General features: G+C 42.0%; 1 protein-coding gene across 2 annotated transcripts in view; it reads right to left on the bottom strand.

Moving 5' to 3' along the window:
• CDC16 (cell division cycle 16) overlaps nt 1-13027 on the bottom strand; it is a 42352-nt gene that overhangs the window by 13930 nt on the left and 15395 nt on the right. For both annotated transcript variants that reach the window (XM_069757533.1, XM_069757534.1), the window contains exons 7-11: nt 12864-12955; nt 9368-9501; nt 8795-8874; nt 8643-8692; nt 7114-7187 (exon numbers count right to left, since the gene is read on the bottom strand). In XM_069757533.1, coding sequence (XP_069613634.1) covers nt 7114-7187; nt 8643-8692; nt 8795-8874; nt 9368-9501; nt 12864-12955 — 430 coding nt within the window. The remainder of the gene's footprint in view (nt 1-7113; nt 7188-8642; nt 8693-8794; nt 8875-9367; nt 9502-12863; nt 12956-13027) is intronic.

The raw sequence follows: 13027 nt of genomic DNA, 5'->3' as shown, positions 1-13027 counted from the left end.
AAATTAATTGAGACATCAGTAGGTTAAGTGTTTTTGAATATCCATATTGAATCAGGAGCCCCATATAATGCTCCATAAAGTTTATGATCGGCCCCATAAGATGCTCGATATTAAAATATGCCCCATATAATCCTGCATAAAGGTTAACCCCTTAACCCCAAAGCCTGTTTTCACCTAAGTGACAGGGCCAATTTTTACAATTCTGACCACTGTCACTTTATGAGGTCATAACTCTGAAACGCTTCAACGGATCCTGGTGATTCTGACACTGTTTTCTCGTGACATATTGTACTTCATGATAGTGGTAAAACTTCTTCGATATGACTTGCATTTATTTGTGAAAAAAACAAAAATTTGTCGGAAATTATGAAAATTTAGCAATTTTCAAACTCTTAGTTTTTATGCCCTTAAATTAGAGAGTTATATCACATAATATAGTTAATAAACAACATTTCCCACATGTCTGCTTTACATCAGCACAATTTTGGAAACATAACTTTTTTTTGTTAGGACGTTATAAGGGTTAAAAGTTGACCAGCGATTTCTCATTTTTGCAACAAAATTTGCAAAACCATTTTTTTACGGACCTCCTCACACTTGAAGTGACTTTGAGGGGTCTATATGACAGAAAATGCCCAAAAGTGACACCATTCTAAAAACTGCACCCCTCAAGGTACTCAAAACCACATTCAAAAAGTTTATTAACCCTTCAGGTGCTTCACAGGAATTTTTTGAATGTTTAAAAAAATTGAACATTTAACTTTTTTTTCACAAAATTTTTACTTCAGGTCCAATTTGTTTCATTTTACCAAGGGTAACAGGAGAAATTGGACCACAAAATTCGTTGTACAATTTGTCCTGAGTACGCCGATACCCCATATGTGGGGGTAAACCACTGTTTGGGCACATGGCAGAGCTCGGAAGGGAAGGAGCGCCATTTGACTTTTCAATGCAAGATTTGCTGGAATTGAGATCGGAGCCCATGTCACGATTGGAGAGCCCCTGACGTGCCTTAACAGTGGAAACCCCCCACAAGTGACCCCATTTTGGAAAGAAGACCCCCTAAGGAACTTATCTAGATGTGTGGTGAGCACTTTTAACCCCCAATTGTTTCACTAAAGTTTAGAATGTAGCATTGTGAAAATTAAAAAATCATTATTTCTTTCCACAAAATGATGTTTTAGCCCGCAATTTTTTTTTCCCCAAGGGTAACAGGAGAAATTGGACCCCAAAAGTTGTTGTCCAACTTGTCCTGAGAACGCTGATACCCCATATGTTGGGGGGAACCACTGTTTGGGTGCACGGCAGAGCTCGGAAGGGAAGGAGCGCCATTTGAAATGCAGACTTAGATGGATTGGTCTGCAGGCGTCATGTTGCATTTGCAGAGCCCCTGATGTACCTAAACAGTAGAAACCCCCCACAAGTGACCCCATATTGGAAACTAGACCCCCCAAGGAACTTATCTAGATGTGTTGTGAGAGCTTTGAACCAACAAGTGTTTCACTACAGTTTATAACGCAGAGCCGTGAAAATAAAAAATATTTTTTTTTCCACGAAAATTATATTTTATCCCCTATGTTTTTATTTTCCCAAGGGTAACAGGACAAATTGGACCCCAAAAGTTGTTGTCCAACTTGTCCTGAGAACGCTGATACCCCATATGTTGGGGGGAACCACTGTTTGGGTGCACGGCAGAGCTCGAAAGGGAAGGAGCGCCATTTGAAATGCAGACTTAGATGGATTGGTCTGCAGGCGTCATGTTGCATTTGCAGAGCCCCTGATGTACCTAAACAGTATAAACCCCCCACAAGTGACCCCATATTGGAAACTAGACCCCCAAAGGAACTTATCTAGATGTGTTGTGAGAGCTTTGAACCAACAAGTGTTTCACTACAGTTTATAACGCAGAGCCGTGAAAATAAAAAATATTTTTTTTTCTACGAAAATTATATTTTATCCCCTATGTTTTTATTTTCCCAAGGGTAACAGGACAAAGTGGACCCCAAAAGTTGTTGTCCAACTTGTCCTGAGAACGCTGATACCCCATATGTTGGGGGGAACCACTGTTTGGGCACACAGGAGAACTCGGAAGGGAAGGAGCCCTGTTTTACTTTTTCAAAGCAGAATTGGCTGGAATTGAGATCGGACGCCATGTCGCGTTTGGAGAGCCCCTGATGTGCCTAAACAGTGGAACCCCCCAATTATAACTGAAACCCTAACCCCAACCCTAACCCTAGCCCTAACCCCAACCCTAACCCTAGCCCTAACCCTAGCCCTAACCCTAGCCCTAACCCTAGCCCTAACACTAATGGGAAAATGGAAATAAATACATTTTTTTACATTTTATTATTTTTCCCTAACTAAGGGGGTGATGAAGGGGGGTTTGATTTACTTTTATAGCGTTTTTTTGGCGGATTTTTATGATTGGCAGCTGTCACACACTAAAAGACGCTTTTTATTGCAAAAAATAGTTTTTGCATCACCACATTTTGAGAGCTATAATTTATCCATATTTTGGCCCACAGAGTCATATGAGGTCTTGTTTTTTGCGGGACGAGTTGACGTTTTTATTGGTAACATTTTCGGGCAGATGACATTTTTTGATCGCTTTTTATTCCGATTTTTGGGAGGCGGAATGAACAAAAACCAGCAATTCCTGAATTTCTTTTAGGGGGGGAGTTTATACCGTTCCACGTGTGGTAAAATGGATAAAGCAGTTTTATTCTTCGGGTCAGTACGATTACAGCGATACCTCATTTATATAATTTTTTTAATGTTTTGGTGCTTTTACACAATAAAAACTATTTTATATAAAAAAATAATTGTTTTTGCATCGCATTATTCTGAGAGCTATAACTTTTTTATTTTTCTGCTGATGATGCTGTATGGCGGCTTTTTTTTTGCGGGACAAGATGACGTTTTCAGCGGTACCATGGTTATTTATATCCGTCGTTTTGATCGCGTGTTATTCCACTTTTTGTTCGCCTGTATGATAATAAAGCGTTGTTTTTTGCCTTTTTTTTTTTTTTTTTTGCGGTGTTCACTGAAGGGGTTAACTAGTGGGACAGTTTTATAGAGCGGGTCGTTACGGACGCGGCGATACCAAATATGTGTACATTTATTGTTTTTTGTTTTTTTTTACATAAATAAATGGATTTATTGGGAAATGTTTTTTTTTTTTTGGGGGGGATTTTTTTTTATTTTTTTTTACACATTCTATTTTTTTTTTTTTTAACTTTCTAACATTGTCCCAGGGTGGGACATCTCTGTATTAGATCAGATCGTTGATCTGACACTGTGCATAGCACACTGTCAGATCAACGATCTGACATGCAGTTTAGCTGGCTTTCCAGCGCCTGCTCTCAGCAGGCGCCGGCTAGCCAGGTCACTTCATGACCCGGAAGGAGTCCGGCGGCCATCTTGGATCCGGGGACTCCTTCTGGGTCACCGGAGCAACGCGATCTCATTGCGTTGCTCCGGTGGGAGAGCGCAGGGAGCCCCCGTCCCTGCGCGATCCCCCTCTATGCCGCTGTCACTACTGACAGCGGCATCAGAGGGGTTAAATGCCCGCGATCGGCGATAGCGCCGATCGTGGGCATTGCTGCGGGGTGTCAGCTGTCATATACAGCTGACCCCCGCACCCGATCACCGCGGCGCTCAGCGCGAGACCGCGGTGATCGGTGCGCCGTACTAGTACTGCTGCTGGCACTAATGCAGTGCCGGCAGCGCAGTACTAGTACGGCGCATGTCGCGAAGGGGTTAATAATGGCCCCATAAGATGCTCCATAGACACATTTGCCCAATATAATGCTGCACAAATGTTGATTATGACCCCATAAGATGCTCCATAAAGATATTTGCCCCATATAGTGCTGCACAAACGTTGATTATGGCCCCATAAGATGCACCATACAGACACTTGCCCCATTTGATGTTGCTGTGATAAAAAAAAAAAAAAAAAAAATCACATACTCACCTCTCCGTCGCTCAGGCCCCCGGCACTTTCAATATTCACTTGACTTCGTTCCGGTGCCGCTCCATCTTCAGCGTCTTCTGCACTGACGTTCAGGCAGAGGGTGCTCACTAACCACGTCACCGCGCCCTCTGACCTGAGCGTCACTGCAGAAGACGCTGAAGACGGAGCGGCGCCCGAAACGGGAAGCAGGTGAATATCGCGCAGCGCTTCCCCTCCCCATTATACTCACCTGCTCCTGGCGCTGTGCAGACCCTGCTTCCCCGATGCCGCAGCTTCTTCCTGTACTGAGCGGTCACGGTTACCGCTCACTACAGTAATGAATATGCGGCTCCACATCTATGGGAGGTGGAGCCGCATATTCATTACTGTAATGAGTGGTACCATGTGACCGCGCAGTACAGGAAGAAGCTGGGGCGCTAAGGATCCAGGGACCTGCAGGGACCGCACCAGGAGCAGGTGAGTATAATTAGACAGCCCCAGCTCCCCCTCCCCTTCCGACCCCTGGGTATGACTCGAGTATAAGCCGAGAGGAGGGACTTTCAGCCCAAGAAAATGGGCTGAAAATCTCGGCTTATACTCGAGTATATACAGTAATTTGGAACAGTGCATTTTAAGTTTTTATTCATTTTGGAGATTATACTGTTATCATTGGGAAGTTTCTTCAATAAAATTCAATGTATACTCTAACGGGTGATGACTTTTAGTAGACTGACTCATTTGCACCGACCATTTACGAAAATCTGAGAAAAATGTCATTTGCATAATAATTTGGAACATGGTGTATACTGTTCTACAGCCAAATTGGTTCAGAGATAAAAAACAGTTTAAGGCCGGCGTCACACTAGGCGTATGAATATACGGTCCGTTTTGCGGCCATAATATGCAGAAATGTTCCCAAAATAGTGATCCGTATGTCATCCGTAGGCAGGGTGTGGCAGCGTATTTTGCGCATGTCATTGTGTGTGTGTGTATGTATGTGTGTATGTATGTGTGTATGTATGTATGTATGTATGTATGTATGTATGTATGTATGTATGTATGTATGTATGTATGTCTCAGTGAGACATATATATTATAAGAAAAAAAGAGAATTAAAGCAGCACAAAAAAAAGGAAAGAAAAAAAAGTCTGGGTGCAGAGCCCCCCAGGCAAATACCAAACCTCAATTCTAAAAAAGAAAAATTGGAGGCAGCACACCGTTTGTAGTGAAAAAGAGCTTATTTAATCAGCCCAGAAAGCGACGTTTCGGTCCCAACAGGAACTTGAGAAAGGTTCCTGCTGGGACCGAAATGTCGCTTTCTGGGCTGATTAAATAAGGCCTTTTTCACTACAAACGGTGTGCTGCCTCCAATTTTTCTTTTTTATAATATATATATATTTCATATATATTTCTTACAGCGCTAGATAGCAGAAAAGGCGGTAATTCAATTGCAGCTGGCGACACCATCCTATGCGCTTCCAGTGCTTTATTCCACTGGTCATCAGTAATAGAGGAGATTAGGTGCCTCCATTTAACCTCCACAGCCAACTGGGTGGAAGCAATTTTGGAATTTAACAAGAAGGTATACAGAGAGGAAATCACACCAGTAGGTGCCCGAGTTGACAATATTACTGTTAGTGGATATCTAGATATTCACATTCTAGGAAGTGGGAATTGATACGTTATAGAATGTTTCAGCTGCAGATATCTATAAAAATCCCTATGAGGGATTCCAAATTGTATATGAAATTGTTCAAACAATAATAAAATTTGATTTTCAAAAATCTGATTGAGTGTTGTTATATTATATTGTTTCCAGAAACCTGGCTCTTGTAAGTTTTGAAGATGCGAAAATTAAGGATTATCCCATATCCAAGTTTCCCCAACCTGGTCAGAAAACTTTAAAATATGCTTACTTTCCCGCCAAACCTGTATTGCTAGACTATGTGCAAACTGCAGACCCTGAGGTGGTCTGTATGAGCCTCCAATACTGCCCATGGTGTGTACCCCCCCAGAAAATGAATGAGATGAGCCTCTGCGTTTTGAGTTTATCACGGATTAGCCAATATTTTAAGTATCGTAGTTGGCCAGCTAGATAATATAGAAAAAGGTCAGGTACCGCATATCCACCCTCTCTTTTGGGCCTTTGTAAGGAACCAATATTTACTTTCGGCCTAGAGGAGCCCCATATAAATGCTGCCATTAAGCTATGCATTTTCATAAAGAAACCCTTAGGGACTTTGATTGATATATGTTCCAACAAATATAAACACTTTGGAAGGATTATCATTTTAATTAGTCCAATTCTGCCTGCTACAGATCGGGGGGAGTCAAGACCACATCTCAAACTTTTTTTCATCATATCCTCGAGGGGGTATATATTGTCTCCAAGATCTTTAATTGGATTTTGGTTAATTACAATGCCCAAATTATTGTGCTACTTTTAAGCCAAACAACATGGGTACTGTTATATTATCCACTATTGACAAAACCATGCGTTTTTATGTTTGCTAAATGCCTTAGGGTACCGTCACACAGTGGCATTTTGATCGCTACGACGGCACGATTTGTGACGTTCCAGCGATATATCCGTGACGTTCCAGCGATCTCGCTGTGTCTGACACGCTCCTGCGATCAGGGACCCCGCTGAGAATCGTACGTCGTAGCAGATCGTTTGAAACTTTCTTTCGTCGTCTAGTGTCCCGCTGTGGCGGCATGATCGCATGGTGTAACAAAGGTGTGCACGATATTGTATACGATGTGCGCATAGTAACCAACGTCTTCTACATCGCACATACGTTATGAAATTATCGCTCCAGCGTCGTACATTGCAAAGTGTGACAGCAGTCTACGACGCTGGAGCGATATTGTTACGATGCTGGAGCGTCACGGATCGTGCCGTCGTAGCAATCAAAATGCCACTGTGTGACGGTATCCTTAGTGAGCAGTGTTAAATGCGATTTTCTCTGTGTTGAAATACTTCTCTGCTATGTTTATAGGGAGTCCGGCTGTGTCTGACAGCAGATTCCTGCTGCACGATGTGATGCAAGCAGCTTACTATGAGTTGCATGGATGTTCTAAAGCGTCAAAGTAAATTGCGAACCAGCCTGGAATCTAGTTAATAATCTATGTAATTTAATAATGGAGGTACTTCCTACCTTAGATATCGCCTGGCATGTTCATTCTTATGGCCAACCATGAGATAATAGCACCCTACTGCAAACCAGGAAACCTGAAGTAATATAGACGAAACACAAGAATCAGTTTTTTATAGATTACAGAACAAAACAAGAGGTATTATCATCTAATGACATCATGACATATAACTAGATTATGCCACACTACAATATGTGTGGATAAGACCTCCAGGACTTCTTTCGAATCATGAAAACAACGGGAGAGAGGTCCCATCGGCATATATCGTGTACAGTGATACTCGAAGCCACCTAATGTGCAGGAAACAGTAACAAAGATCTGTTCAATTGAACTGGTGAAGTATCTAAAACCCCTTATCCACCCGATATGCCATGTGATGGCATAGCCTAGAAAGCCTAGGCAGTGCAGTACTTTATATTGGTGGCCTATCCTTAGGCTAGGTTCACATTGCGTTAAGGCAATCCGTTAAGCGCATAGCTCTAGCGCAATGGGTCTATAGGGGCCGCGTTCACCCTCCTCACTAGCGCAGATCCCCGATCTGCGCTAGCGAGGAACAGGCCTCGGACGCACCTCGGACGCTGCAAGCAGCGTCCGAGGTCCGTCACAGAAGAACGGCACATCGCTAGCGCGTGCCGAAAATGGCATGCGCTAGCGATGCGCTTCAGCTAAAAATCACATTGCTGTCAATGGGTGCGCTAAAGAACCCGTTGCACGGCGTTAATTGCGACACTTTCGCCGTGCAACGCAGTCCGTTAGCGTTAACCCATTAACGCAATGTGAACCTAGCCTTAGGCTAAGTCATCAGTATCATTTTGATGAGGATGGGATAACGGCACCCCACCAATCAACTGTTCCCTGTGCTGGCGGCTGATGGAATTACTTAGTTGTGGAGTTGCATAGCTCAGTCAGATGTATGGTGGTCGCAGTCCGGTACTACACATCCGCTCCTAATCAAATCAATCCTTATATCGAACTCGGCCAAGGTTCAAAATTCCAGTCTTAAAGGGGTTGTCTGGTCTAAATGGCGAAGTCTTCAGTCACTGTGTGACTGCAAACTAATGGATCTCACCAGCTCATGCATTGTGCACTGGGGGAATACACTGGTTTCCGGGACAGGAGGGAATGCATGAGTTAAACATACTCCCGGCTAGTGGGCGTGGCCTTGCTGCATACAACTGTATTGAGCCAAGGCCACGCCCTTACTAGTGATGCGGCCATCTGGTGGGCGTGGCAGACTAAGTGGCGTGGCATCATTCTATACATGTGTATGGAGGATGAGGCCAGGCCCACCAGACGGCAGTATATATAATGCATGCATCCCCTCCAGTCTCAGCTCAGAAACTGGCGAATCCCCCCAGTGCACAGTGTCTGCACAGAGGGGGATTCATAAGTCTGCAGTCACACAGAGTGACTGTAAGCTTATTCATTTAGACCGGACATCCCTGTTAATTAATCAGGGATATGGAGCAGAAATAAAAATTATACCAAAAAAAGACACTCATCACATAATAAATGAAATATTAATACTTACAGGATTATTAGGATATAAATCAACCAGTTTATGGGAAAGATAGAAAAGTTCTGGAAAGATAAAGTCATAAAGTTTAAAATATCAACTTGAAGTAAGGAAATATTGCACTGATGTAGTAAGGGCATGATGCAATCTCTATTGAGGGAACTTACCGTTTGCTTTGTTCAGCTCTACTAGAGTGCCTATATGTACAGGTAAACAGTTTGCATGGAAAGGATCTTTCTCCATTACTCTGAAAAACAATGAACGTAATAAGGCCACATATGCCAGAAAATGCTATACATTACAGTCAGCAAAACCTTTATATAGTACTGAAGGAGTACTGTGCACAACTGATTGACTGTTGCGCCTTGTATATTCTCAAATACAATTTTTCATTTGAACACTTCATGCAACAATGTGTCTTCCTTTTTCACATAGTGAGGCTCTTCACTGTGAGTAAGGTAAAGAAGACCCCCGACAAAAAGCTCCCACAACATTAAAAACTATATCCCCCTTGTGCACATAAGTGACATCCTCATCTCCAAAAATTGTTGGACCCAGTGGAAAACATGGCTGTGATTTCCAAGCACTGCAACGTAATGGATTAGTATTTTATCTTTTTTTTTTTTGCGTAATTTGGCTGTATAAGACTAGAAGCAGGAGGGTAGCGTTTTTCTCTGGAGTGCCTGTAAATATCAAACTCTTCCATGAAGGCTTGGTGCCAATGTCATAGATTTACTTACGCAGATGTAAGTTTATAGCACATCTTGAAGTCACAATTGTAATAATGTCTTTCTGCTAAAGAAACTACTACATCCAGGTTATCTTGAAGACCATCTGCAGATTCTGGTATGACGGTTTCACTGGGCTTGTTGTACTGGGAAAAAAAAAAAAAAGTTAAAAAAAACACAACAAAATAAAAGTATAAATATTGATCAGACCACTAATATCAACCGGCCACCGAACACAAAGTGATTTTTTTTTCTTTATATGCATAGTACTCTTATATGCAAGTATGCATGTTTCTTCTTGCTGAGATCACATCAGGACATTTGCTTTCTGTATAAAATATAATGTAGAAACACCCAACAGAAGGTAAAACAAACATTAATGGGATCTTGTGAGTACAAACAATCTTCCCTAACCGCATATATAGGCTTGCAGATCTTTGAAGTATTCTCTATCATATAGGCTTGCAGATCTTTGAAGTGTTCTCTATCATATAGGCTTGCAGATATTTGAAGTGTTCTCTATCATATAGGCTTGCAGATCTTTGAAGTGTTCTCTATCATATAGGCTTGCAGATCTTTGAAGTATTCTCTATCATATAGGCTTGCAGATCTTTGAAGTATTCTCTATCATATAGGCTTGCAGATCTTTGAAGTATTCTCTATCATATAGGCTTGCAGATCTTTGAAGTATTCGCTATCATATAGGCTTGCAGATCTTTGAAGTATTCTCTATCATATAGGCTTGCAGATCTTTGAAGTATTCTCTATCATATAGGCTTGCAGATCTTTGAAGTATTCTCTATCATGTAGGCTTGCAGATCTTTGAAGTATTCTCTATCATGTAGGCTTGCAGATCTTTGAAGTGTTCTCTATCATATAGGCTTGCAGATCTTTGAAGTGTTCTCTATCATGTAGGCTTGCAGATCTTTGAAGTATTCTCTATCATGTAGGCTTGCAGATCTTTGAAGTATTCTCTATCATGTAGGCTTGCAGATCTTTGAAGTGTTCTCTATCATATAGGCTTGCAGATCTTTGAAGTGTTCTCTATCATATAGGCTTGCAGATCTTTGAAGTATTCTCTATCATATAGGCTTGCAGATCTTTGAAGTATTCTCTATCATGTAGGCTTGCAGATCTTTGAAGTGTTCTCTATCATATAGGCTTGCAGATCTTTGAAGTGTTCTCTATCATGTAGGCTTGCAGATCTTTGAAGTATTCTCTATCATGTAGGCTTGCAGATCTTTGAAGTATTCTCTATCATGTAGGCTTGCAGATCTTTGAAGTGTTCTCTATCATATAGGCTTGCAGATCTTTGAAGTGTTCTCTATCATATAGGCTTGCAGATCTTTGAAGTATTCTCTATCATATAGGCTTGCAGATCTTTGAAGTGTTCTCTATCACTGCATTCCAGAGTTTTCATTCATGTGCAAATCGGACACACTCTGGGCATGACAGAGCACTTAACCTAGCAATGGCTTCTTGTTTCCCTGCCTGGACCCAACGTGTTTAGCTTAATTGATAGCTCACTATCAAATGTAATTGTCTGGCATCTGACAAAACACAGAGAGTGAGCTATCAATCAAGCTAAAGAGGCTGCTGCAGGGCTGGGAGGCAGTGGCTCCTTAGGCTGGGCTCACATTATAATTTAGGGGCTTTGCGGAGGGTTGCGTACATCCTCCGCTAAGCTCCGCCTACTTCCACATACTTCTGCATGCGTCCTGCGTACCTATCTTTAGCACTGGGTACGCAGGACATGCGGATGTATGTACATGTCCTGCATGCCCAATGATAAAGAAAGATACGCAGGACGCATGCAGAAGTCGGCGAGGCCTAGCGGAGGACGTGCGCAGCCCTCCGCAAAGCCCCTGAACGCTAATGTGAACTTAGCCTTAGTGCTTGGTTATGCCCAGAGTACTTAATGCGTCATTTGCATATGGATGAAAATGCTAATTTCTCAAGAATGCCGCTACAGATTGAAATATAAATCCATCTTTATATACTCTAAGACGTGCATACCCATATGTGGTTAGGGAAGACAGATTTTACTGACATATTCCCTTTAAGCACAGAAATAAGCACTATACTTCTTATCTAGTCATACATGTCCAATTTTATTCATGTTTTTTAAATACTATGTTTCTCTGAAAATAAGACAGGGTCTTATATTATATTTTGCTCCAAAAGATGGATTGGGTCTTATTTTTAGGGGATGTCTTTTCTTTCTCTCCATGAGCAGCAATCCTCATTTATTCTTGAACAAAGAAATCAACATTTATTCAAATATAATCATGTCATCAAATACGCATGTACACACACACTGCCCATACACATGTACACACACACAGCCCATACGCATGTACACACACACCGCCCATATGCATGTACACACACACCGCCCATACGCATGTACACACACACACCGCCTATGCACATGTACACATACACACACCGCCTATACGCATGTACACACACACTGCCCATATGCATGTATACACACTGCCCATAAACATGTATACACAACTGCACATACACATGTATACACAGACTGCACATATGGTACATACCAAACTTTCTCCTCTTCAGTTCCTCTAGACTTCTGCAGTTAGATGACCTTTGGTGACTTCATGGTCACCTGACCGTGATATCACCAAAGGCCCTTAAGCAGTCTTAATCTCAGAATAGAAATGCTGGGTTCCCATAAGATAGTGGGGGCCCTGAGAAATTGCCCACTTCGCCCCCTCTCTCCTAACACCATCCCTGCATACAAGCCTGTCTCCTCTTTAGTTCCTCTAGACTCCTGCATTTAAAGGACTTTTGAGGTCATCATGGTCACCCGAGGTCCTTACGCAGCTTTCAACTCGAAATAGAAACACTGGAGGCTCCTAAGAGAGTGGGGGCCCTGGGCAATTGACCAATTTGCCCACTCCCTCCCCCAAATGCCCCTTCTAACTGTAACTAGGGCTTATTTTTAGAGTAGGGATTATATTTCAAGCATGTCTCCTCCACAATTATATGTTCCTCATCAATCGCCTGCTAGATTTCTCCCAAGTATCCCCCATCTCCTGGAATTCTGTGCCCCAACATATCCGGAACTTGAAAACTCATCTCTTCAGAACAGCTTACAGCCTGCAATGCCCGCACTAACACCTTACCAACACTGGAGCTGCTGCAACCTAATTTCTCCTTCCCCATTATCCTGAAGAATGACAGGCCGCAAGGGTAGGGTATTCGCCCTCTGTACCGGTCTGTCACTATTAGTTTGTTCATTGTAAGTTCTCTTTGGGTTTCGTATGTAACCCCTTCTCATGTACAGCACCATGGAATCAATGGTGCACTAAAAATAAATAAAAATAATACTCCAAAAATCCTGTAAAACCATGCTGGGGCTTATTTTTGAGGTAGATCTTATTTTTGTGGATACATGATATATATGAAAATGCACATATTAATGATACAGGTAGCTAGTAGACTATTTTATTTGGTTGGCTACATACAAGTCAACTGCTACCTTTTTCAGCTTGTTTTCAAATAGGAAACGAAGGAGTTCTTGATCTTCTGGACATTTCTTAATAAGAGGTAGAGAATCAAGAAGTTCTTTTTCTGTGTAAAAACGAAAAACACTTAGATTAGAAGTTTGGGTTTGTCAAATCCTTTAAATTACATTGTGAAGCC

The sequence above is a fragment of the Ranitomeya imitator genome, chromosome 3 (assembly GCF_032444005.1).
Source record: "Ranitomeya imitator isolate aRanImi1 chromosome 3, aRanImi1.pri, whole genome shotgun sequence".
Taxonomy (NCBI): Eukaryota; Metazoa; Chordata; class Amphibia; order Anura; family Dendrobatidae; genus Ranitomeya; species Ranitomeya imitator.
The sequence above is the reverse complement of the archived record's forward strand: the minus strand, read 5'-3'. Positions and strand labels throughout refer to the sequence as shown.